We start from the raw sequence: 27,042 nt of genomic DNA on the forward strand, positions 1-27,042 counted from the left end.
TGGCTGTGGGACAGGAAGTTAAGGGAGATCTTCACACAGGTGGCAAAACAAAAAAAAAAAAAACTGACAGTGGTTATAACTTTCTCTCACTGTGCAAAATATAACAATTTCTGCTTTTAGTTCTACTTTAATTGCCTTCAAAAAAGAGGCTGAAGTTTGCAATACTAATGATCTCCTCAGCATTGGTGTCCCCTGAGCCGAGGAGATTTGTGCGTTGGTGTATATGGGATATCGGGTCCTGTTATTATCCAGGCAGACTGTATTTAGGCCCTATGCACTAAAGTCTGTCCGGCCTTCACTTCTAGTTATTTCCATCCCTGGCCTCTTGGCAATGACTGTGTTGACAGCGGTTGCCATTGAGACAGGAGAAGCTCCAGAGTTTTCTGCGGGGAGGCCGTCCGGCCAATCAGGATGCTGGCAGCAGGTCATGTGAGGCGGCGGCTTATACACAGTGCAGCAGGCTGCGGGGATTAGTTCAGAGCGGAGCTGGACTCGGTGCTGGAGGGACGAGCGGGAAGATGTTCGGGAGTCTGCTCAGAGACTTCGAGGAAGACCCGTTCTTTTCGTGAGTCCATGACATATCTGACCACAAGGCCTGTACTCTGCTTACTGCTGGGGGGACTACAACCCCCAGCATGTATCCTGCCCTAGCATGTGTGTCTGACGATCTCTGGGGTCGGTTTTGTGTCGTGTGTGGCAGTGTAAAGGAATATAATGACGTGTATGGCTCAGCTCTGCATCCTTTTTAGCTTTCATTCCTGTGACTTTGTCAAAAAGACTTACATAGCTCGCCACGCCGTGTCAAAGGGCTAGTTCACGCCACAAAAATGCACTCCACATCTGTTCCAGGTGCGTTTCTGCATGCGCGTTTTAATGCGTTCCAAATTATTATTTTTTTTTTTTTTTTTTGTTCACTGTACTGGGATATGTTGTGTGTTTGATGCATTTTACTGTGTTCCAGTACAGGTAAAATGCAGCTTGTTCTACTTTTTTTTTTTTGTTCTGGAACCAGAACGCACTGGAACCGCAGGCACTGGTGTGAATTATGGCATTGAAAACCACGTAACCTACTTTCTATGGGCAGAAAAAAAACACTGGTGTGAACTGGCCTGTAAGGCATAGACTCCAATGGAGTGTCATTTTGAGATGCTTTGATAAAGTTTCAAAAAAAAAAGTAAACAGTACCTTTTGTTGACCACTATGCAAAGCACCGCCTCCACACAATAGACATAAGGCTGTATGTATTTACTGCTCCATTCACACTTGTGCAACTTCAAAATCATGTGATTTTCAATACGACTTTGGATGAGTGCGACTTTGGCTTTGACCAAGGATGATTGTGCTGTACCAAGTTGTATGTATAACATTCAGGTGTAACTTTGGAGGGCTTACATAGAAGTCTATGGCCCTCAAGTCACATGAAAGTCGGACCAAAGTAGTGCAAGAGTCGCACAGATTTGAATGGTACTCATTGGGAAACATGGGGTGCGACTTTTCAATCGACATTAGACCCCAAAGTTGCATAATAAGTCGCACAAGTGTGAATAGGATCTTTATTGTCTTTAAACACTTGCCTACCGAGCACTTATACCCCCTTCCTTACCAGGCCAATTTTCAGCTTTCAGCACTTTGACAATTGTGTGGTCATGCAACATTATACCCATATGACATTTTTATCATTTTTTTTCTCACAAATAGACCTTTCTTTTGGTGGTATTTAATCATCGCTGGGTGTTTTACTTGTTGCGCTATAAACAAAAAAAGAGCAAAAAATGTGAAAAAAAAAGTTTCTTTGTTTCTATTATAAAATTTTCCAAACAGGTAATTTTTCTCCTTCACTGATGTGCATTGATGAGGCGGCTCTGATAGGCGGCACTGATAGGTGGCACTGACTGGTGGCACTGCTGGGCACTTGTGGGTGGCACTGCTGGGCACCAATCATCAGGGTACTGATCATGAGTGCCCTGATGATCATTGCCAATCCCTCCTCTGACAACTGCTGGTTCTCTGCATTACTTTCCTCATGATCCGACAGCGTGAGGAAAGTGCAGCCGAGAACCGGCAATTGCATTTCCCTGTGATCAGTGTGTCATTGGACATGGATGATCACGTGGTAATAAGCCGCTGTGATTGGCCTTTTACCACATCACGTGATCAGCTGTGTCCGTAGAACACAGCGATCACGGAGATTGCCGGGGACGCGCAGGAGAGCGCGTTCTGGGGGGACATCATATAGAACTGGCCGGCCGCAGTGCAGCTGTCATTCGGCAACTAGTTAAATTGGAACTAAATCCATCAATTTAATGGTTTCCCAGAACAGTTCCATACAAGGCATGCCAGGATTGATAACTCTCACAGTTACATGTGCCCTCAACTGAACTATCAGCCTGTCAAGAGGCTGCTGTCATAGCTGATCACATGTGCAGCACTGTGGCAACTGCAGATCTAACAGAGGCCAAGATGGCAGCTTCCTTGGCTGTAAAGGAGTGGAGGGTTTAGTTCTGCCCTCAAGGCCAACTCCAGGAAAGCAAAAGCACCTCCCTTGCAGTAGGGCTATGCTGCCACGTGACCATGCAGACCAATGAGAAGCACATCTGAGGTTACTTCTTCTGGTAACGTGTTGCAGGAAAAAAAAGAAGTGCTTCTCATTGGTTAGTGCAGTCATGCTGACCAATGAGCACTTGCCATTGCTAGCATTATGATGTACAGATTGCTACACCAGCAACAGGAGGCATCACAGATTCTATGTGCAGTGAGGTCCAGAGGAGTGCCCAAGGTATTTGGAGTTATCTCAGCTTTTTTTTTTTTTTTTTAATGCAAAGGTGAACTTGCCCTTTAAATGGTCTGGATACTGAGAGAAAGGACATTCAGGCCTGTTTACATTCTGCAATTTGGAATCACTGGCAGAATCGCTGCAGTTCCAAATCCCTAGCAAAGCATGCAATGTACATGCATTTTTTTTTTTTAAAGTGAGGGTGCCATTATTGTTAATGGCACCCCAAACACGGTACGACTCTGCCGCGCAGCAGAAGCAGCAATCATGGCAAAACAGGCTGTTAAAAAGTGCGCTGACCTTGTCACCCAACAAAGAGCTGGAGCTTCTTTTATGTGACAAACACACATAGGGCAACCCTTGAAGTGAATGGGCTGCCCTATGCATAACACAAAATTATGTGAAAATTGCACAGAAAGAATGGTGAGCAGGAATGCTCATTCCCACTGCGCAGTTTGTGAACAGGGCCTGATTACTTCCCTGGTCACTGCTGCTCAACTCCTCTCTCTGACCCTCTGAATGTGGGTGGTCGCTGCATTCCCACATACAGTGCAAAGCTATTGGCTGTTAGAGCGCCTTATAGAAGAGGCTATGGCAGCCAGTCTTCTAGTGTAGAGAAGGCGTTAGATTAGTAAAGTCCATGTTACAGGTACCCTAGAGCAGGGCTTAAAATTTCAAGTCCTGAGCTACTAGCCAGGCCTTAGACTGGCCATACACTATACAATTTTCCATAGCCCAATTTCCTTATTTACCTTCAACTATGTAGTGCAAGGGCCTGCCTAATTGGATACAATTGAAAGTGTTCATGTTTAACCTCATATGGTTTTTGGTAAATCTAAAGCAAAATTCTCAATAAAATTGTATCATGTATGGCCATTCTTAGAGTTACTCGCCAGCAACAAACACACACAAACAGAGACACCTGTACACACGTACACACACACACACACACACATACAGACACATGTATACACGCACAGGCACGTACAGACACGCATACACACGGATACATATACGTACACAGAAATACACATGCACAGACACATTTACACAAAGACACGTACGTGCATACACACACATACATGTACATACACGCAGACACATGTACAGATACACACATGTACACATACACAGACACCCCCCCCCCCCCCAATAAAAAGTTGCAGTACTTTGTTGTTCACTCACAGATCCTTGTACTGCACTCTAGGGGGAGGCAGAGAGCACAGCACACACTCCTTGCTTTGCTTTCACTGCGTTCAGCTATTGAGCAGTCTGATGGCTCCCAGTGCCAATGACAGATCCGGCCTGAGCTCTGAGCCTGCTCAGCAAGACGGCCCTGGGGGACACACTTGCCCCCACCATAATTTCCACTCGCCATTGGCGAGCAGGCGAGTAGAAATTTCAAGCCCTGCCCTAGAGCATTTAACCCTTGCAGTGTGGGGGGAGCCTCACTGCAAAGGAATTATTGTTTTCTCCAGAGTTAAGCTTTAATTCCCTCCTGTCCGCCCTGGCGTCCCTTTGAAGAGCATGGCTGGGGAAAAGAGAAGGAATGGTGATCAGGTGACCAGTGTCACAGTGGTCATATGACCAGAAGCCAGACTGGAGGGATTGGCAATCGTGACCCATGTCACATGATCAGAAGCCCATCCCACCTGCTACTGATCTTTATTCCAGACCAAAAGCTATTGTTGACAGCTCAGTCTTTGTGCTTGGAGCACCCTCTCAGCACATAAACATCAGCTGCCCAGCGTGTCATTCACTGCGCGCTCCCATCACATAGACCGTGCTGCCTGCGCTATGTGCGGTGTGGGCATTAAAGCCCTCCCTTTTGCCACCCCACATATGTTTTGGGCGTCATAAAGAGGATAAAGCGTAACATGTGATGTTATTTCCTGTTGTTCCTGCCAGTAGGATCACACATTGTTCCTGCCAGTAGGATCACACGGGGTGTGTCAACACTGGTTGTTTCAGCACATCCTCCTGTAGTTCATCTTGGATTTAGGGTGACAACACTGCGGTTCCCTTCGCTTCCTTCCTTAAAGCCAAAACAGGAAATCCCTGATGTTCACCAGACTCACATAAACATTGTTCCCATTGGAAGATTTCCCTTCTATTCCTGTTCTAGGGACAACCCAAAATTTGGGATTTTCTTTCACTTCTGGTGATAACTGTCACCAAGATAAATAGAGGGTGAATCTGCCTACCGGGGGCACAGTAAGCAAGAAAAACCTGACAGCTGCTCTAATCCCTCTCCACTCTAATTAAAAAGAAATAGGTTTTGCCGTTAATTATACTTTAGGTGAACCCGTTGCTTTGCCTTGCATGGGTTCAGCACATATTGTATTTCCCTTTGTTCACACTTTCCCGCACTGTGCGGGCTGATTGTGGGTGCGGGAATTGCAGCTGTTCCCACTCCTGCAGTTAAATCACATTGTTCTTACGAGGCGCTCAGGGCTGCCATTCATTCTTAATGGCACCCTCATGCATCTAAACCCACAGTGCATTTGCGGCAGCCACTGCGTTCTCACTTAAAAAGGTGCATTCACCTTTCTTCTGCAAAAACACGGGCACAGCAGCCCATACAAACCCGACCCCCACAGCTCGCAAGTGTGAACCTAGGCTTTGTGTTGCTCATAAATCAAACCTGCGTTCACGCTTGGTAAGATTGTATTCCTGGTGATTTTTGCGGTGTTTTTATAGCTTTTTACGAGTTTTGTGTGAATGTTTTTGCATGTGTATCAAGCCTCAGCAGCTTGTTTTCTAGGCTGGGAAAGGGGGTAAGAGCAGTTCTAGAGGAGGAGAGGAGATTTTTTTAGGTGCAAAAAGACACAAATAACTTAGGGTTGTTTAACTTGTGTATAGTGCTTGCCAGGGAGTTCAGTCCACTCCAGATATAGCTTTTCAGGGCTTTTTCTGCCTACTTTTATTAAAATAGAAAACTTCACAAGCACATAGCTTCCCATGCCGGGTTTTCCACCATCAATACGAACAGAAAGAAACAATATGCAGCCTTGTGTCTCTTTTTAGTGGCCCTGTTGCTCAGACCTTGTGCCTTGGTCCTCCTGACTATGTAACACAATAATCCAGTGCTCATGTACAAATGTTGTACCTCGGTCTTTTCCTGCTTCATCTCTCAGACACGGGCCTTTGTCCTGTCTCATCCCATCCCAGACATGCACACCTCTCTGCTCCCTTGCACACGTACAGACCCCTTGGGGCGGGGGACTGAACTTTAATCCTGGATCTCCTAAGAACCCAGCACTGTCAGCGTGCCTGTTCTCTACAAAACCTGGCCCAGACTGCTTGTTAACACTGTGACAGAGTACTGCACTGTCACAGTATGTAAAAGATGTCATGTATTTACAGGCACGGACATCTATGGGGCCCAAAACACTTGAGGATGCTAGGGGCCACATGCACACTGGCCATTTTTGCAGCTGCTTCTAGGGGGGGTGTCTGTGTTGTTTTTTATTTTCTGCCTCTAAACTCCCCTGCATGTTAGCCTATAGTACATGTCCATGCACATATAGACTTTAGCTGCATTTATTGGCAGGAGAGTTTAGAAGCAGGGAAAAAACCCCTCTGCCAGTGCGTCCAGGAGCAGCAGCATTTTGGCAGAAAAAAATGCTTGATGCTTGTAGATGAGTCTACACACGTGTTAACACAAGGCGCGTTTAGAACTTATTTGCAAGAATAAATGATTGTTCTGGCCAATTAATTGAATTAATGCCCAAGCGCTTGACACCTGTAAACATGCCTAAATGCTTGTAAAAGTGTTATGTTTAGAAGTGTCAGGTGGTTTTTCTGCTGCTGCCAGTCAAAAAGGCTTCTAGGAGAGTTTTCAAAACTTCCTGTGTGCATGAGGCCTGAAAAATAGTTCATGTATTTATAAGTCCTCATGCACACTGGATGTTTTTACAGCTGTTGTTTTTGGCTTTTGACGGGTTTTGTTTTCCTACAGCCAGTAAATTCCCCAGCATGTTATCCTACGTGTCCATGCACACATAGGGTTTTAATCAGCGTTTTTTTGGTAGGGGTGTCTTTTGGCTGTAAAAAACCCCAGAACTAGTGGGTTTCTAGAGGAGTTTTTTAGCTGTAAAAATACTCTAACGCTGGTAAATGCGGTAAAAAACGTAGGAAAAAAACATCAAAAGCCAAAAACAGCAGCTGTAAAAACGTCCATTGTGCATGAGGGCTAAGGGTAAGTAAACAGTAATATTAAACTCATTTTATTTGCTCCCTTTTTGGCCCGTTATAAATACAACAAAAAGGGTTTTGTTATATCCATTATATAAGTGAAAAAAAGTCAAAAACTAAAAACAGCAGCTGTAAAAACGTCCAGTGTGCACGAGGACTTAGAGTGTACAAGCGATTGAGTGTTGAAATGTGAATAGGCATAATGCATACAAACAATGGGTTTCTGCATGATGATCTTAGTCAGGCATAGGGAAACTCTACAGCTTGCTCAGGGATTGAATGGGAACTGAATACATAATAAATAAATAAATAAAACTAGCGCTTCCAAAATTAGAGCAGCTAGCATAAGGATGAACCCCTTGATCCTTAAAACCGTAAATAACAAAAAATGCAGCGCTAAAGAAATCAGTCATATATAAAAGTGATAAGTGATAAACTCAAGCGCCATAAAGTGACAATAGTGTATCGTCTTATTTAACCATTTGCCTACCAGGCACTTGTACCCCCTTCCTGCCCAGGCCAATTTCCAGCTTTCAGCGCTGTTGCACTTTGACAATTGCGCGGTCATGCAACACTGTACCCATATGGAATTTTTATAATTTTTTTGTGACAGAGCTTTATTTTGGTGGTATTTAATTACCGCTGGGTTTTTTATTTTTTCTTAAACCAAAAACCACTGAAAATTTTGAAAAAAAAAATTTCTTAGTTTTTGTTAAAACATTTTGTAAATAAGTGATTTTTCTCCTTCACTGATATGGGCTAATGAGGCTGCACTGATGGACACTGATAGGTGGCACTGATGGGCACTGACAGGCATCACAGATGGGCACTGAAAGGCAGCACTCATATATGGCACTGATAGGCGGCACTGATAGGCATTGATAGGTATCACTGACTGGCACTGATGGGTGACACTGAAAGGCAGCTCAGATGGGAACTGAAATGTGGCACTGGCAGGTGGCATGGATGAGCACTGACAGCTGGCACTGATGGACACTGACAGGTGGCGCTGCTGGGGCTACACAGATCATCAGGGCACACTGATCATCAGTGCTCTGATCTGTGTACATGTCCCCTCCGAGGAATGCCGATCACTGGCTCTCCTCTCCTCACGAGCTGTCAGCGTGACAGCTCGTGAGGAAAGAAATGCCGAAAACCGGCATTTCCCTGTTTACCTGTGATCAGCTGTGATTGGACACAGCTGATCACATGACCGAGCTGACATCTTCGGCTCTTTCCATGCATCGGTGATCCACTGTGTCCAAGGGACACAGCACACCGTTGATCGCTGCGCTTCGGGAGCCACGCATGCACGATTAGAATGGGAGGACATCATATGACGTCCTCCCAGAATAAGAGAACCACCTTGCGTCCATCATATTACTATATGGCGGGTGGGAGGTGGTTTAGACAAAGTGACATAAACGTATGGTGTAAACGTAGATGCAAAGCCAAGAAACAATCGTGCTAGAATGAATATCAAATAAGTGTATCAATATTCCAGTGTCTTGGGGTACAAGTTGTTCTCACAGGTAATGTGTGGGAATAAGGTGCTCTTGACTTCCGTGGTAAGGAAAATGCGGTATGCTTGCACTCACCGGACGCACAATAACATTGCGCATGTATGTATAATCCGGAAAGGCACTGGTGGTCATCTAGGAACCAGTAGGAATAGGGCACTCCATTGGTACTCCAGACCTCTTAGTAGGACCCTCATAGCATACAGGAACTGCTCCTTGGTCTCACTTACACCAGGCATCAAAATATATCAGGAACGGTAGGTATCCACCGTGAGTAGGTCAGAGATTAAGCCACCAAACAAAAATAGCTGATATGGTGTAGTATTTTATTCAGCCAGTGGTAATGTTCTGACAGCAAGTCAGCTAATACAGCATAAGGGGAAAATACACATGTGCATTCATAAATAGAAGAAAGATGGCCGCCAGCCTAGCATGTGGCCTCCGCAGTGAGTGACGTCAGCGCGGCAGGCTCCCCTCTGACGTGTTTCGTGCAAAAGCTTCTCTAATGCTATACACGTTAATCCACAGATTGTGTGAATGGGCCCTTAAGGATAAGGTTCTTCAGCTGGGACACTGGGTGATTTTAGCACATGGTCAGCAAAGAACCAAAGTTGACTCTAAGTACTCTTGATGAACATGTTTTATTGAATCCTTGGAAAGGTGGATTATAGCAGGAACTTGTGTGTGAAGTCTCACAGATATCAACAGTGTGTTTGGACCAAACATGTGGCTTGCATAACTCAAACTTTTTAAAATTATGGTGTCTGGTACTTTTGTTATCCCACTCATCATGGAGTTGGACCACACAAACAAATGACAATGTAGCTTGAAAGATGTTTTCGCAACATGCCACTATGTACTGCAGTAGTGGGAAAGAGTCCCATAGAAAATTAGGCCTGCATTTTGCCCATTTAGCCAAATTAATTAAAATCCAGATGGTGTTTCATGTCAGTTTTACTAATAGCACATGTTTAACCCTCCGTTCACATCAAGCCGACTTTGAAATCGTGTGATTTACAATTTTTAAAAAAGCTTGAATTCACTAAAAAACGCTACTAAGATACCGCATGAATTATTTTATCAAGTCATACGGTCTTTTAGTAGTGAAAAACATGCGTTAATGTTTCAGATCTCAGCGAGGTTCCCTAGCCCTACTGACAGCTGAATGTAAAAGAATTGCTGGCAATTAAAAAAGAAAAAAAAAAAAAAACGGCTTGGGCCCCCTCCTCCATCCATTACCAAGCCCTTCGGGTGTGGTATGGATTTTAAGGGGAACCCCCATGCCAAAATTAAATTTTTTTTTTTTTTTTAATTTGTGACATGGGGGGTTCCCCTCAAAAATCCATACCAGACCCGAAGGGCTTGGTATAGATGGAGGATGGGGGAACCCCATGCCATTTTTTAATTGCCGGCAAGTCTTTCTTTTACATTCAGCTGTCAGTGGGGAACCCCACTGATGCTGAAACATGTTTTTCACAACTAAAATACTGCATTTGTAGTTTTGAATGGACAAGGTGATGATGTATCTCTAATGACTACAGTGTAACTTTCAATACCATCTAAACTATAATCATTAAAGTATATGTCAACCCTCACCTTGTAACACTAGGTCCACACCTATGCAGGTTGCGGTTAATGTGTTTTTCCAGTGCGTTTTCTTCACATGCGTTTTTGATGTGCTTTTTGGGATGTGTTAATGTTGCTAAGGGGAGGTATCTGTTGTCATGCAGGAAAATGTACCAAAAATGCATGTACATGCATTTTTGATGCATTTCCGTTGAAGTCTATGGAACCAAAAACACAACCTGCTGAACTGTAAAAAAGTCCCTGACCCTTTCCAAAAAAATGCACCAGTTGGAAACACACAGATATGAACGTGGCCCATAGGAAATCATATTAAATGGAGCGTAGTGCATTTCTGCATATCTGAAAATGTATAGGTGTGAACCTAGCCTAAAAGAACCCATACAGTTTTTAAAATAGAAGTGAAAGATAAAATAAGTGTGTATAGATTTAAAAAACATAAATACCTTGTTTTCCCCTTTTTTTTATATAAGTGATCACATTTCCTCTGTTCTCAGCTGCATAAGGAGTTGAGAGAGCTGGGGAAGGAGAAACAGTAGTACACTGATCTTCCCAGTGAATGGCTGTGCAGCGGGAGCATGTGAGCAGTAGTCTGATCATTGCAGAAGAGAAGGCTGAGTTCCCAGCACAGCTGGAGAACTGACCACCGTGTGTTTTTATGCCTAGTGTGGTCAGTTTTTAACAGGAAACTAGAGGGACTGGCAGGAACACCAAGGATTTCACAAAAAGGAAGCAATACAAAAAGAACAGGATAATTTTTCATACGAGTGCATAGTACAGCAGGCACATATCAGGAAAATGAAATGCTGAGCTTTGGATCACACCTTTGCATTGGCAAACACACTTCACTGTGCAGTGTGTTGTGGTGACAGTGCAGGTGAGCTTTCCACATACCTGTATAAAGGTAGCCGTGAAAACCCTGGAATGGGCTAGGGGCCTATTGGCAATGTCATTCAATGATTACCTGCAGTGCAGTTTGCTTAATAACATGCAGTTTTATTGTAATTAATTTTCATATGAAAAAAGAATGCAGATATCAACTTCCTCCAGTTGTTAACAGAAAATAGGAGTGCTGGAAAAATGTGTAACTTTATAGGAAAAAAAGTACTAGATGGGAAAACGGACATTGCCTGTATGATTGGTTGAATAGACAGGGTAGAAAATATGACTAAGGGGAAGTTACTGCACCCATTCACAAATGTAAAAGAATTTCCTTTATTAAACTTCATTGCAGGATTTTCAGAAATATTAAAATACAAACATTAATCGTAACTGGAGATATGGTGTTTGAGACATCATTGTAGAGAGGAATAGATATACTGAAGACAGCAGAGCCTGGCCTCAGAGTAACCTTAGAAGTAAGTGAAGGAAGTCGTGTTCTAAGTATAAAGTGGATAGAGAGTGTTGATAGAAGACTTTAAACAGTACACTCTATACTTTTCGGACTCGCATGCAACTGCCTCTGTTAGTTAAATCCATGTAAAGCCCCTGTCTAATCTCATAGCATTTGTATGGAGAACATTGTGCCTAGAGAATCTGTTCTCAAAGCTAAATAAAAAGCTGCATAATAATAATATATTATACATTATAGTATTAATACATCTAATTATTACTGTTAACGGGTGTGGGCATTTTTGAAAAAGCTACTTGTCCAAGGGACTAAATCTGTGTCCCAATCTACTTGTCTCTCATGACAATCTACATGTCCAGATTAAGAAAAAAATTTTTATTTATCCAAAATCATATTTAAATCGGAGGTGATATTAGGAATGTTTTCAAAACAAAAGGGGTTTTATGGTGACTTAAATGTTTAATATTTTTAACATTGCACTGTTTATCTCCTCCCCTCCCTGCCTGTCCCCAGCACCGCATTCAGGATTAGCAGGGAGCAGAGAGACCTTGCAGTGAAATGAGCACTGATTGGGTGCTCGTCAGGAAAGGGGAGTTTCCGGCTTATCCTTTATCATTTTAGGCCTGAAGATTACACAAAACCCCCAAACATGATATATTTTCTGAAATCAGAGACCCTAGAGAATCAAATAGTGGTAGTTCCAATTTTTTATGTCACATGATATTACCGCAAAATCTCTGTAAAAAATACAAGTTAGTTAATTTTAGGGCACAAAAAAAAGCGGTAAATGACCCTATTTTTTTTAAAATAAATATAGAAGATGAGGTTGCAGCGAGTAAATATATATCCAACATGTCAAACCGTAAATTTGCATGCGCTCGTGAAACGGAAACAAACTTTAGTACCCTATATTTCCTATAGGCGACGCTTTTAAAGCCCCTTCTAGGTCATCAGTATAGTGTTATGGAGGAGTTCTGGTGCTAGAATTATTGCTCTCATTCTGGCGTGCGTGGCGATATGTAACGTGTCTTGCAACGTTTTCATGCGTAGGCGCCCCAGCGTGTGCTTTTACAGTACGTGTGTATATGTGGTGGGGGCTCAATTTTTTTGGGGGGGGAAATGTATGTGCTTGGGTGTAACTTTCATTTTTTAATATTAAAAAAAAAACAACTTTTTTTTCTTACTGAATTCTTTTTAGGGGACAATGTCCCCTATGTGATGATTTTTTGGTGGCAGGTTTTCTTTATTGAGACATCCGAGGTCTAAAAGCCCTTGGATGTTTCTCCTCTGCTTCCCTGAATGTAATGCAGTGCACATCGCACTGCATTACATTCTTTCCCGGCCTCAATTGCCAGGAATCTCTCACCGGGGATCCGAAAGTGACATTATAACGTCACCTCCGGGTCAGGACCGGGAGGGGAGTGGACGTGTCCGCTCTGCTCCCTTCCCTGTAGCCGCCGGCGGTGAGCCGGTCCTGCGCCCACAGATGGGCAAGCGGAGCCCGGGAGACAGTGGGCGGGGGGGAAAAGAGGCTGTCACTGTGTGGAAGCGTTTGGGCAGCAGCGCTGCCACCCGAATGCTTCCACCTGACAGGTGAGCCCTGCCCGGTGCCCGGAACTACATGTCCCTGGCGTTGGGCGATAGGAATTCAACATCCCTGTGTTAAACAATATGTAAACCCAACATTTCATATTTATGATAGGTGTCTGCTATACCATGTAATTGTGTGAAAAAGTATTCTGTTCGCTTTGTATTGCTTCCTTTGTGTGAAATCCCTGGTTTCTGCCAGTCCCTCTGCTTTCCTATTAAAAACTGACCACACTAGACAGGAGAGCACAGTGTGGGTAGTATTCTGCCTGTGCTGAGAACATAGCCTGCTCTCTTCCAATGATTAGACTTATGCTGACATGTTAACACCTTCCCAGGCCGGTGTCATTAGTACAATGACAGTGTAAGGCACTGATCACTATATTAGTGTCACTATTGATGTCAGTGTACTTCCCAGCCAGCGTCGGCTAGAGCCGAATTGTCCACCATGCTATCACAGTCTCACTATAAGTTGCTGATCACCACCATTACCAGTATAGCATCATAGCTGCGTAAATTCCAGTATATATACCATCGTTTGTAGACGTTATAACTTTTTTTTTTTTTTTTTTTTGTTACCAAAGACATGTAGTTACATTTTGGCCTAAAAATAGTTTTTTGTATTTGATTTTTCTGTTATAAAACATAAAAAATACAGTGCGTTCTACTTTCTAAGAGACTTTTTTTGTTTTTTATAAATATAAAAATAGCAAAAATACCCTGGTCATGAAGGGGGTAAAATCTTCCGGAGGTCAAGTGGTTAAACTCTTGCATTGAGAAATATTACTACTACCAATGCATGGTGGACATTTTCTGTGTCTGAGGACTCATTTACACCAGATGCAGTCAAAGATGTTTTTCTATGCAGTGTGAATGCATATGCAAAGAAAATTAAGGTATATTTGCATTATTTTACACCATTACAGTTCTTTCATATGTGTTTAAAGCAGAACTTTACTCCATAACAATTGATAAAATAATGTTCTTTGCAAGGAACATACATTCCATACATTATTAATTATGCTACCAAACTTAGTATGTGCTATAAATTGCCTGCAGCAGTGTTGCTGTTTGTTCTTACTGGAGGCTGCCATTTTGTTGAAGCCCAGAGCTCTGAGCAGCAGTTAAAGCAGAACTAGACCCTTCTATAATGAAGGTGCTGAATAGGGTGCAACATTATAATGCAGTATTTGCTGTAATACTAAAGCCTCCTTGTTTGTTACAAAAAACAATCTGCCTAATCCATTCCGACACATTGCAATAAATTATTCTGTATAGCAAAGTTCATTAAAACTTACAATTTGATTTTTCACCAACTACAGAATAGCGTGCTGCTTTCCCATCATTAGTAGTCGCCTACAAACTCTTTCATCAGGATCATATGTCCCATGATGCATTGCACCAGCCTGCCCATTCATTAAAAAAAAAATGTGTCCGTCATGAGTACTTTTCCTTTGGAACTGCTGACATTAACTTCACCTTGTAGCAGTAATAATGGTCTCTTTTCTTCTCAGGCTGCCATGCATGCCAGCATCTTCATCTCGAGTTGTATTCTGAGCTAATGGACACACAAAAAAGGGTGGCTCTATAGGACCCTGCTAGGGCAGTAATAGGACTTGACAGAGAGGAAGGGAAGGAAAGAGAAGCGATATCTAATGAAGTCTGAACCTTTACTACAGAAAATTGGTTTAAAAAAATAGCTTAGTATTTTAATGATGCCTGTACATGCTTTTTCAATGACTCTTCTAGTTTGCTAGATGCATTGAATTCTGGATAATTGTAACATTTCTGGTGTTGTCGTGAGTCTGCCATGCACTTTCTGCCTCCCACATATCCTTATTGGCCTATATATAGTAGGCAGCCTTGCTGGCCAATAGGGACACACAGCAGGTGGGAAGGCATGAATTCGCTCAACACTCCCATGAAGTGCCAGTATCTGGGAATTGGAGCCATTTCTGCTACCATCAGTGCACTGTTTTCATACCTTTTCTAAGTCACAGTCTAAAAATTAATTGTGGTGTACCCCTAAAATTAGGTGAGAAAAGTATGAATTGTGAGCGAGTCATGAGGATTAGAGTTCAGCACAATTTCCTTAACCAAATGTTTCATCTACTTTTGCATTCTTAAGCAATCAAAAATATTCAGTGTACAATATTTACATTTGTTAAAAATTATGTGTTACTTTTATGTGCTTAGACGAAAAATGGACCAAGGGTATCAATTTGTTCTCTTTTTCAGTGACTGCAGTATAAATAACCGAGGAAACAAGTTGCACACACCGCTTGGTATGTGCCGCAATGAAGCAGATGAGACTCAAATCAATAAAACTCAAACTTGTCACATGTGATCAAGATCCAAATGTTTAAATTCTTAGTCCAAAAATGTATACAAAAAAAAATCACCATTGTAGGGGCGTCTTCAGGCGACCCGGCTCCTTTGTTCACTTCAGCGGCGGGGGGGGGGGGGGCGTGCGTACGGAGGTGTCATTCAGCACCAGGAGCTGTTGGGGTCAGTAGGTGGCATGTTTTTTGGGTTTTTTTTGGTTTAGTGGCTGTTGTTCATCATGATTGATGTACTTACATCGCTGGACAACATGAGTAATAGATATACATCAGGGACATTGTGTTTTTTTTGTTTTTTTTTTAAACTGTGTGTGTACTTTACTTGACTTTTCTGGGTTAATGAGTAGGGGTATGATCATTCATATAGGGGGGCTGGGATTCGGGGGGGGGGGAGGTGCTATAAGGGTCCTGGTATAGATTTGGGGGGGGTCCTCACTTTATTTTCTTTGTTTTTTTTATTGTTGCCATCAAATACCCCTGAAAATCTATCCCAGACCCTCAAGGCCTGGTTTGGGAGGGGGGGGGTCATCGTGCCATTAAAAAAAAAATGTTGGCTCTTTTGTTTACATTGTAATGCCACTGGGGAATGCCCCTCAGGGATGAGTCACTGGTTCTTAGGACATTGCCTGTTTTAAATCCATTCTGGTCCAATTCTACAAACCTAGACTGTGCCTTGCTCCTTTTTTTTTTTTTTCTAAAATGGACGCGAATGTACACGGATAATCATCCGTTTGCCCATAGAAATAATTGCTGTCTGTTTTTCATCTAGCAGTTGATGTATAAAAATGGACAGATGGAATGCGCTTGTGACAGGGTCCTTAATGTCCACCTCAGAATGACTTCTAGAGAATACGATCATTATTAAAGTGTTACTAAACCCACAGCAGTGAAATCAGTTTGTATATGCAGTAAAGCATGCTTGTTATATTCATTGTAAAGGGTTAATCCTCTGCATTGTGTAAAAAGGCCGTTTGGTCCTGACTTCTCTGTTCCTCCTCCTTGTTCAAATGTCCATGTCTTATCTCCTGATAAGATAGACTGAACAGTAGCCATTCTGCACATGCTCAGTTTAGTGTGTATTGCTAGAGAGGTTTTGTTTTTTATTTCTTGGGAGAGTGCATGTGATCAGCACAGGGCCAATCAGCACTGTCCAGACAGAGGTCGAGTTTTGCATTCTTCTAGAGCAGAAAGAAAACTCCTCTTACAAACTTTAACCAGTGCTTTGCTGAACACTGATAGAAGTCACAAGATTGCTATATACTGCTGATGAGAAAAGGTATTTAGCAGTTTATATTCACTAAAATAATTGCACTTCCATGTTCTGTGTACTGTGGGAGACCAGATATAGTGAATGTAGGGTCCTGGGTTTGGTAATACTTTAAGAAAAGCTAAAAAGACGTGAATAAAAGTATAACTAAAGGCAAAACCTTTTTTCTTGGTGAGTGGTGAGGGAATAGAACCACTGTTGGGTTTTATTACTGACTGTTGGAAGGCTTGCTCTCTCCTGATCACCAATATCTCAGGGATGACAGTAAATCCAAAGTGTTTTAGTTGCGAGCACAACAGGACTAGAGGGCAAATCTTCCTATAGGGTCATTTTTTACCATGCCAACTATCACATGAGAAAGATGTTCTCCTACTTTTTGTTGAGATTACAGAGCAGGAAGTAAAAGGAAATCTCTATATTGTGACACAAAAAATGGACAGTGATCTTAACCGCTTCCTGCCCGTCCGCAATGTACTGCGGACGGGCGGCAGCTACAGGCAAAGCGATGTACGGGTACGTTGCTCTGGCTGTACTAACACGGGGGCGTGCAGCGCTCCCCACCTGCGACTGCTGTGTCTGGCGGACACAGCGGAATGAGGAGCCCCGTGAATGGGACCCAGTGCTATGTGATCACATGATCACAATGTTAGCAAAGCTGTTATGAATTATTCTGATTCATAAAAGCTCTGCTTCTCTTCCTAGTGAGCTGTGAGCCCACAGCTTTCACATGATACATGCGGCCAATTGCAACACCCTGTACCTTGTAACCAGCTCCAGCCAATCACAGATCACTATCTTGAGCTGTCAAAAACCTAACTCATTCATGACAGTTCATGAATGAGTTAGGTTCATGACAGCAAGCTTTGCATTTCAAAGTAAAGTGTAAAAATGGTAACATTGTACTATTCTGATACTTTTTTTTTTTTTTTTAAATACTTTTAATAAAAAGTAAAAAAAAAAAAATACCATATTGAGAAATTTTAAACAAAACATTTTTAAGGGTTTTTTTTTTTTTTTTAAACAATACTTGCCGACCTCTTACACTCATTGTGCGGTGAAAAGCGGCTCTGGGCAAAGCAACGTAATCTTACGTCACTTCCTATTTCGGGGTGCGAACGGAAATAAAAAAAATCACCCCTGCTCGTGTGCAAAGGCGAACATAAGCATTGGTCCCGTGTCGGTATGTAAACAGAGATTTCACCATGCATGTGAGGTATCACCGCAAACGTCCGATCGAGGGAGGTGCTTATGGCTCTAGACCTCCTGTGTAAATATAAATTGGTGACCTGTAAAGGCTTTTAAAGCTTTACCTGTTGATATGAAAAATGTATGTACTTGTCACGTACCTGATGGGAGACTGAATTGAAAAGGTCGGCCTCACTTGTGTCACTAGCCCTGACCCCGCTGAGGTTGGAACAGAGGGAGTCTAGGGACCAGGGGGACAAGAGCGCCAGTGGATGTTGTTTGCAGCTCTTGCAGATGATGACCTTGGAAGGCAGATGATTCTCTGATTTAGGCACCGTAATAACAGACAGAGCAGGTTCTGTGGATTGCCAGACGTGCAGCAGAGCAAGGTAGGTAGCAAGGACAAGAGACTGGAGCAGGGTCATGGAATAGCCAGGGTCATCAACAGTCGGGCAGCGCGGTACAGAATCAGAAGGAAAAGCCAAAGTCAGGAGCAGAGCCGAAGTCAGGAACCGGTAGCAGGAGAGCAATCCAAGTCGGGTCAGGAACAAGCCAGGTTGGTAACAGAGGAATCGTACAGGAACAAGCAGGACACGGGGTAGCTGAAGACCAGTCAGCACTGAACCTGATCAGAGGCACTACTTAAATGGGCCTTCTGGCGCCAATCTTCGCCGTGCGTGTGAGCGATCGCGCGTTCCTGAGCGCATGCGCACAACTGGCAATTCTGCGGGAATTCCTATGCACATGCGTGTTCCTGATCGCGATTCTTCTTGCCGGAAATCCCTTACAGTACTTTGTTGCCATTGCACGGGCATGCGCAATTTTAAAGCATGTTATGTTTGGCATCTATTTACTTGGCGTACCATCTTTTATAGTTTATCAAACAATTGGGCAATATATTGTGTTTTTGTGCATTCAAATTCTAAAAAGTGTATTAAAAATCGCTGTGCAAATACTGTGCAACATAAAAAGTTTCAACACCCACCATTCTAATAATGGCCCTGAAATGCCAAGATAGTAGAAGCAACCCCTCCAAATGACCCCTTTTTGGAAAGTGGACACTCCAAGGTAATTGCTAAGAGGCATGGTGAGTATTTTGCCAATTTATTTGTTGCTTTTGGAAAACGATCTCATTTTGTGTTTTTGGAAAATGAAGGAAGAAAACAAAGTGTTTTTTTTTTTTCTTTTTCAAAACCCTGTGACAAAAATAATATCTGTAAAATACTCACCATGCCTCTTATCAAATTCCTTGGGGTGTCTACTTTCCAAAAAGGGATCATTTGGGGGGGAGTGTTTGTACTGTCCTGGCATTTTAGAGCCTCCAAAAATGTGATAGGTAGTGGGGACGTTATATGAGGAAATATGCTCTTTGACAGCCTGGAGGAGGTCAGTGGATTTTTGGGGCCTGTATGTAGCTAGGTTGCCAAAATGTCTCTCACATGTGGTATCCTCATACTCTGGAGAAGTAGAAGAATGTGTTGTGTTATTCCATGTATACCTATGGCATGCATGAGCAATATATCATTTAAATGACAACTTGGTGTTTAAAAAAAAATAATTTAATTTTCAAAAAATTTGTGGCAAAAAAATAAAATGTTCCATGGATTCAACATGCCTCTCTGCAAAATCCTTGGGGTGTCTACTTTCCAAAAAGGGGTCATTTGAGGGGGGGGGGGGGGGTATTTGTACTGCTCTGGTATTTTAACACCTCAAGAAATGTGATAGGCAGTTAAACCAATTAATATGTATTGGGATTTTTTTTGTTTACCAAGGACATGTAGCGGAATACATTTTGTCCTAAATTTATGACTGTTTGAGTTGATTAGATATTTTTTATAACCAAAAGTGAAAAATATATATATATATTTTTTTTTTTGCAAAATGTTCGTTTTTTTTGTTTATAGCGCAAAAAGTAAAAACCGCAGAGGTGATTAAATACCACCAGAAGAAAGCTCTATTTGTGTTAAAAAAGGACATACATTTTGTTTGGGTATAGCATTGCACAACTGCGCAATTACCAGTTGAAATAGCGCAGTGCCGAACAGCAAAAAATAGCCTGGTCATGAAGGGGGATAAATCTTTCGGAGGGCAAACAGGTTAAAGCAGTTGTTAAAGCTTATTTTTTTTTTCTCCTAAAATAGTAAACATGGTATACTTACCTGAACGGTGCAATGATATTGCACAGAACGGACCCAAACCTCCTCTTCTAGGTTCCCCCGCTGGTGCTGTGGACTCCTTGGTCTATGTATTCCCCCGATAGCAAGCTGTGTGTGCTGGGGATAAACTCATATGGGGGCATCCGTCTTTGTACGTACATAGTGGAGCTCGGCCTTGCCCTCCCTCCTCACAGGATTTGATTGAAAGCAGCAGGAGCCAATGGCTCCCAATGCAGCCTCTTTGTCCTGTAAGGAACATAGACCAGTGCTGCTGCAGCTGTAGATAGGACCTTGATCAGAATATAGGGAGGTGAGGGGGCAATACAAGTGCTGTGACATTTTTAGGTCAGGACAGGCAGAAGGAGCAGTTCCGCCAATGTGTGGGGTCCTGCAGCAATCAGGAGGTGGCTGAATCCCGATGGCAGCGACGGAGGAGGTGTCTGAATGAGTGGGGAGTCTGGGCAGACAGGGTTGCTGGTAGCACTGTACGGCTTCAGTAGGGAGTGGAGTTCCTGACTGCCTCTGCTGGGGAAGATCTGTTTGACATGGAGGAGACGCTGAGAGGAGACGTGGGAAAATATATCACTGACACCACCAACACAACCAGTGAGGCTAACAAGACTTGCAGAGCCCAGAGGTGACAGGCAAGGACAGCGTCCAGGACAGCCTGCTCTGTACTCTGCTATATGCAGGCTGCCATTGCTTTGATAATGAAGTTGAGACTTGGTCTGACAGATGAAGCACTGGTGCCCAGGTGTTACTATTGACATTGAGTTGACCAGGTGTTGCTATTGACATTGAGTTGACCAGGTGTTCCTGTTGACTTGGAGGTGCCCAGGTGGGTGTTGGTGACATGGAGGTGCCCAGGTGGGTGTTGGTGACATGGAGGTGTCCAGGTGGGTGTTGGTGATATGGAGGTATCCAGGTGGTACCCAGGTGGGTGTTGGTGACATGGAGGTGCCCAGGTGGGTGTTGTTGACATGTAGGCGCCCAGGTGTTGCGGGCGAAGTGGCGGTGCCCAGGTGTTGGCAACGTGGCGGTGCCCAGGTGTTGCTGGTGACATGGCAGTGCCCACTTGCTTGACATGATGGTAGTGACCCCAACACATCTGCTAAAGAGCAGCACATTTGTGTGTCGGGAACACTTGCAATTTTGCCTTACACTGGGGTGCCTCAAGACTGGAAATACTTTTCAAGGGCGCCTTGACTGGAAAAAGGTTGAGAAACACTGCCTTACTGTATCCAAAATGTGGAAAAAGGTGGCTTTAGATATGCTTGAAGGTTGAAGGGATGATGAGCCAAAGGAATGACAAGTGAGTAAAAAGGGGTTTAAAAAAAAAATAGGGTTGTGTTTCCTGCCAGGTCCAGGTTTTATCATAAAAACCTCTGTTTGTCAGTGCTTTAAGCTTGTTTTTTGGCCATGGAAACCCATTCCTTGAAGCTCACTATGCACTGTTGTTGTGCTAATCTGAAGGCCACATGAAGTTTGGAGGTCTTTAGCTATTGACTCTGCAGACAGTTGGTGACTAATGCATGTGCTGACCCCGCTCTGTCATTTTACGTGGCCTACCACTTCATGGCTGAGTTGCTGTTGTTTCCAGTTGCTTCCACTTTGTTATAATCCCACTAACAGTTGACCGTGGAATATTTAGTAGCAGGAAAATTTCACGGATGGACTTATTGCACAGGTGGCAACCTATCACGGTACCACACTTGAATTCACTGAGCTCCTGAGAGCGATCCATTCTTTCACAAATGTTTGTAGAAGCAGTCTGCATGCCTAGAGGCATGATTTTATACACCTGTGGCCATAGAGGTGGTTATAACACCTGAATCCAATGATTTGGAGGGGTATCCCAGTACTTTTGGCACTTTAGTGTATGTCTATATTCTTACAATTTAACAGTTGCAATTACTATAAAATATTACTAAATAGTGTCCGTGTTTAGGATTTTCTTAAAAATGTTGATGGCATCACAAGATTGTTTATAACTTTTTTATGTATGTATATTGTGAACATAAAAAAAATTAATAGGTGTTTGTTTATGATTCATTTAACTGAATTGTTCAAGACATTTGGCTATTGCTATTTACAATGTTCATGTAATGTTTGTGGTTCAGGAAAAAATGAGTTGTGCCTGTTTTTGCTGTTTGAAATACTATAATTCTCCATGATTAAATGCACTGAAAGATTTTCAAACAGTTTTGAAGATAATTGTATTATCAATGTTAACAGGCATGTTTGGAAGGCTAGATAACCACTTTGGGTAGTAAAAATACATAATGTGGACAAAAATACTACTGCAATAAAAGGCTGCCAGGTACCGTATTGCAGTATATAAAGCAGCCAGATAGAGGGGAATTTACTAAGACTGGGGCAGTCAGAATATGGAGCTGTTGTGCATGGCTCTAACTAACTAAACTTAAAGTGGTTGTGAACCTCATACATGAAATATGAACAAAACATATCCTTCTGTAGTGTGTGCTTGTCTCAATTAAGAGCACTAAGTGTCATTTCTGTGTGCTGCCTCATTCCTCTGCTATCAGCGTGAATCAATTCTGACAAGTTTTCCTGGCACCAAGAGAAAATCGGTGAGAGGGAAGGACCTCCAGCAGATTGACAGCCTCAGCTCTGTTCCTGTGTGCTGTGTGGAGGTGGGTGTCTCTTTCCTCCAATCAGCTCTCCAAGCTGATACAGTTGACTCACTATGATGTCATTTTCTGTCTAAAATTTGGAGGATATATCCTGCATGGTTCAAGAGAATGGATATGGATTGAATCACATCAGAGATTGGAGGCTGGAGAGTGCAAGAAGCTGTACCTACCCAGGTTAAAAGGGGGGGAAAAAACACTATTTGACCTAAAGTAATAGGTCATATACAGTAGGTGAGAGTATATATGTATGTCGATGGAGGAAGCACATGTGAGGGTGTTTATAAGCACAAAGTATGAAATTGGCGGATCACCATATGTAACAGAAGGATTATTCTGCATATTATTTCAAGAATTTTTTTTTTTATTCTGAACTTCGCGTTTTGATAGCATAACGTATTGTATATTGTATATTGTACATAGTATATAGTAATATGGTTGTGTTATTGTGATAATTTAGCAGTATCACATTGTGTGGCACTTTATTTAGGTTTTAATTTTACTGAATATTGGAACAAGCTGTAACTAATTGCGCTGATGTACACTGTGCACACTCACTTCACTGAGCTCAGCAAAGTGTAATTTCAGTTCCGTCCCCTTTTTCTGATCTCTCATGGAAGGTTTATAAATGCAGCACTTTGACCAAAGCCCACGGGGAGATTTTTTGCTTGGGCTGTAATGGCATGTTTAAGTTGTAGATATTGGAAGAAGGCGAAGTTGGGCAAGCCATATTCTGTGCTCAAAATTTGAAAGTTTTTTATTAATTGGCTGTGGTATAACTGAGTGATGTATTACAGACCTGTAGATGACCATTGATCAAAACCCTTTAGCTTATAAAATATGTTTTATACCACTTTGTTTTCTCACCTCTCCTAATCTGATGCTCTAAGACTGTGGTGGTCTAACTGTTTGTTATATAGTCAGGTCCATAAATATTGGGACATCGACACAATTCTAACATTTTTGGCTCTATACACCACCACAATGGATTTGAAATGAAACGAACAAGATGTGCTTTAACTGCAGACTGTCAGCTTTAATTTGAGGGTATTTACATCCAAATCAGGTGAACGGTGTAGGAATTACAACAGTTTGCATATGTGCCTCCCACTTGTTAAGGGACCAAAATTAAAGGGACAGAATAATAATCATAAATCAAACTTTCACTTTTTAATACTTGGTTGCAAATCCTTTGCAGTCAATTACAGCCTGAAGTCTGGAACGCACAGACATCACCAGACGCGGGTTTCATCCCTGGTGATGCTCTGCCAGGCCTCTACTGCAACTGTCTTCAGTTCCTGCTTGTTCTTGGGGCATTTTCCCTTCAGTTTTTTGTCTTCAGCAAGTGAAATGCATGCTCAATCGGATTCAGGTCAGGTGATTGACTTGGCCATTGCATAACATTCCACTTCTTTCCCTTAAAAAACTCTTTGGTTGCTTTTGCAGTATGCTTTAGGTCATTGTCCATCTGCACTGTGAAGCGGCGTCCAATGAGTTCTGAAGCATTTGGCTGAATATGAGCAGATAATATTGCCCGTAACACTTGAGAATTCATCCTGCTGCTTTTGTCAGCAGTCACATGATCAATAAATACAAGAGAACCAGTTCCATTGGCAGCCATACATGCCCACGCCTTGACACTACCACCACGCTTCACTGATGAGGTGGTATGCTTAAGATCATGAGCAGTTCCTTTCCTTCTCCATACTCTTCTCTTCCCATCACTCTGGTACAAGTTGATCTTGGTCTCATCTGTCCATAGGATGTTGTTCCAGAACTGTGAAGGCTTTTTTAGATGTCGTTTGGCAAACTCTAATCTGGCCTTCCTGTTTTTGAGGCTCACCAATGGTTTACATCTTGTGGTGAACCCTCTGTATTCACTCTGGTGAAGTCTTCTCTTGATTGTTGACTTTGACACACAAACACCTACCTCCTGGAGAGTGTTCTTGATCTGGCCAACTGTTGTGAAGGGTGTTTTTTTCACCAGGGAAAGAATTCGTCGGTCATCCACCACAGTTGTTTTCCGTGGTCTTCCGGGTCTTTTGGTGTTGCTGAGCTCACCGGTGCGTTCCTTCTGTTTAAGAATGTTCCAAACAGTTGTTTTGGCCACGCCTAATGTTTTTGCTATCTCTCGGATGGGTTTGTTTTGTTTTTTCAGCCTAATGATGGCTTGCTTCACTGATAGTGACAGCTCTTTGGATCTCATCTTGAGAGTTGACAGCAACAGATTCCAAATGCAAATAGCACACTTGAAATGAACTCTGGACCTTTTATCTGCTCATTGTAATTGGGATAATGACAGAATAACACACACCTGGCCATGGAACAGCTGAGAAGCCAATTGTCCCATTACTTTTGGTCCCTTAACAAGTGGGAGGCACATATGCAAACTGTTGTAATTCCCACACCGTTCACCTGATTTGGATGTAAATACCCTCAAATTAAAGCTGACAGTCTGCAGTTAAAGCACATTTTGTTTATTTCATTTCAAATCTATTGTGGTGGTGTATAGAGCCAAAAATGTTAGAATTGTGTCAATGTCCCAATATTTATGGACCTGACTGTAGGTCCCCTGACCTCACCAAAGGGCCACACATATTGTGCAGGATATGCAATGTTACAGAATATTGTCAGAGACTGTGGGTATACTACAAGAGATTGTCAAAGACTACAAACATGCCATTACTAAAAGAAATAAATTATATCCAGAGGAATATTTTTATGAATATTTCCTTTTAACGTTCCTGAGTAAACACCTAGGCAGAGAATATGACTACTGCCTGGTGGGGTCTCAGGGTTCTACAGTAAGTACCAAAGGGCCACCTGTTGCCCTCATGCCATAGCTTGGGCACCATTTGCTCTAAGTAGTGAATAATAATAAAATGCCTGTTATAGAAATATACAGTATTTGATAATGAACTCCTATGTTCTCCTCCCACGCCCCCCTCCAGGACTTCTCCAGGGTGTCACCCATCCTCTGGAACTCCCTGGCCCAACCCATCAGATTATCACCTACTCTCCTCTTCTTTAGGCGCACCCTGAAAACCCATCTCTTCAGGGAAGCCTACCCCACCCCCTGCTAACTTGCCGACCTCCTCCACTCTTCCTACCACTCCATCCCCCACAGCTTTCTCCTCCTGTGCCACCATCCCCTCCCTCCTAGATTGTAAGCTCGAAAGAGCAGGGCCCTCAATTCCCTCATGTTTTGCATTGTATTGGTATTGTTCTGTCTCCCTTTGTAATGTACAGCGCTGAGCGAACTATTTGCGCTTTATAAATACTGTATAATAATAATAATAGTTAAAATTGATGAAATGCGTGTAAATGGAGTAAAGCCTAGGTAGTGAAAAAACTGCTTAGCCTTACATCATACTTTTATATAACAAACCCAATGTGATGAACTGGGCTAAAGCTTTAAATATTCCAGACATTCCACTAGGTTGTCATTGGCAACTACTTTCATGAGCATAGGTTTGATAGGGCGTGGATATGTGTTGTCCTGCCAAGCTGTAATGTGCTGTATATTGGGCAGCTAAATAATAAAAAAAAGAGGATTAGGAACTGCAAGGCCTCCCATATCCTTAGGTTTCTGTTCTGTCACAAGTTTAATGCGAGGGGAATGTTTTCTCCATATCAGAGAGATAAATACAGCGCCAAATCTTTTGAAGAGCTGAACAGGAATCCACACCGGGGCATAGTGTACAATGTAGAGTAATTTTGATTTAAGTTGCGCCTACCTATTGCAGATAGAGGGAGTTTACCCCAACTGGCCGAGTTTTGATGGAACTTCTTAAGTATCAGGAGCAAATTCTGATCAATATATGTGAGTAAGTTAGGGTGTATATTGATGCCCAAAGACTTGGAGTCAACTATCGCTATATGTGTGGCTTCAGGGGGCGTAGGGTATAACCGGGTGTCTAGCGGGAGGAGAGTGCGCATAAAGCTATCTTCTCCACATGATCCCCTCTCTGAAAGCCACTATGTCAGGGTCCCCTCTAATGGCTGCTGCAAGTGGTTCTATCGCCAAGGTGAATAACAAGGAGGAGAGTGGGCACCCTTGCATTATTTCAGCACTTTGAATGGATGTAAAGAAGAGAACACTGCAGAAAAACAGGTTCAAGTCATATAGAAGGATTTGTTAATTCTCTGTGTATCACCCAGGGCCAGTCACTTCACTGGATATATGTAAGGGTTTACAACCAAATTAAACTGCGATCCCTCCCACCTCTTACCGGAAGCCGGCCGCTGAGATCATCACGCAGCCAGAACTTTAGTAGCAGAAGTGGTTATAAATTGCTCACTCTAACTAAACGTATCATTTTTTTAATTCTTATGCCGTGAAAAGGGTAAAGCTTTCCCTAAATGGGTGTGGTTTCTTGAAATCTAGTTATACATGTTGATAGGAAGCAGCCTATGTCTGTAGCCCCTG

General features: G+C 42.6%; 1 protein-coding gene across 3 annotated transcripts in view; it reads left to right on the forward strand.

The window, feature by feature from the left end:
• Positions 1 to 410: 410 nt before the first annotated feature.
• Positions 411 to 27,042, forward strand: part of MLF1 (myeloid leukemia factor 1) — an 82,253-nt gene continuing 55,621 nt past the window's right edge. For 2 of the 3 annotated variants that reach the window (XM_089675416.1, XM_089675417.1), the window contains exon 1: positions 411 to 565. In XM_089675416.1, coding sequence (XP_089531542.1) covers positions 519 to 565 — 47 coding nt within the window. In that variant the 5' untranslated portion in view covers positions 411 to 518. Of the gene's footprint in view, positions 566 to 22,508; positions 22,617 to 27,042 lie in introns of those variants that run through there. The other variant, XM_089675418.1, reaches the window with a different exon arrangement.

The sequence above is a fragment of the Staurois parvus genome, unplaced genomic scaffold, assembly GCF_062004578.1.
Source record: "Staurois parvus isolate SC_StPar_1 unplaced genomic scaffold, SC_StPar_1.0 ptg000155l, whole genome shotgun sequence".
Lineage (NCBI taxonomy): Eukaryota > Metazoa > Chordata > Amphibia > Anura > Ranidae > Staurois > Staurois parvus.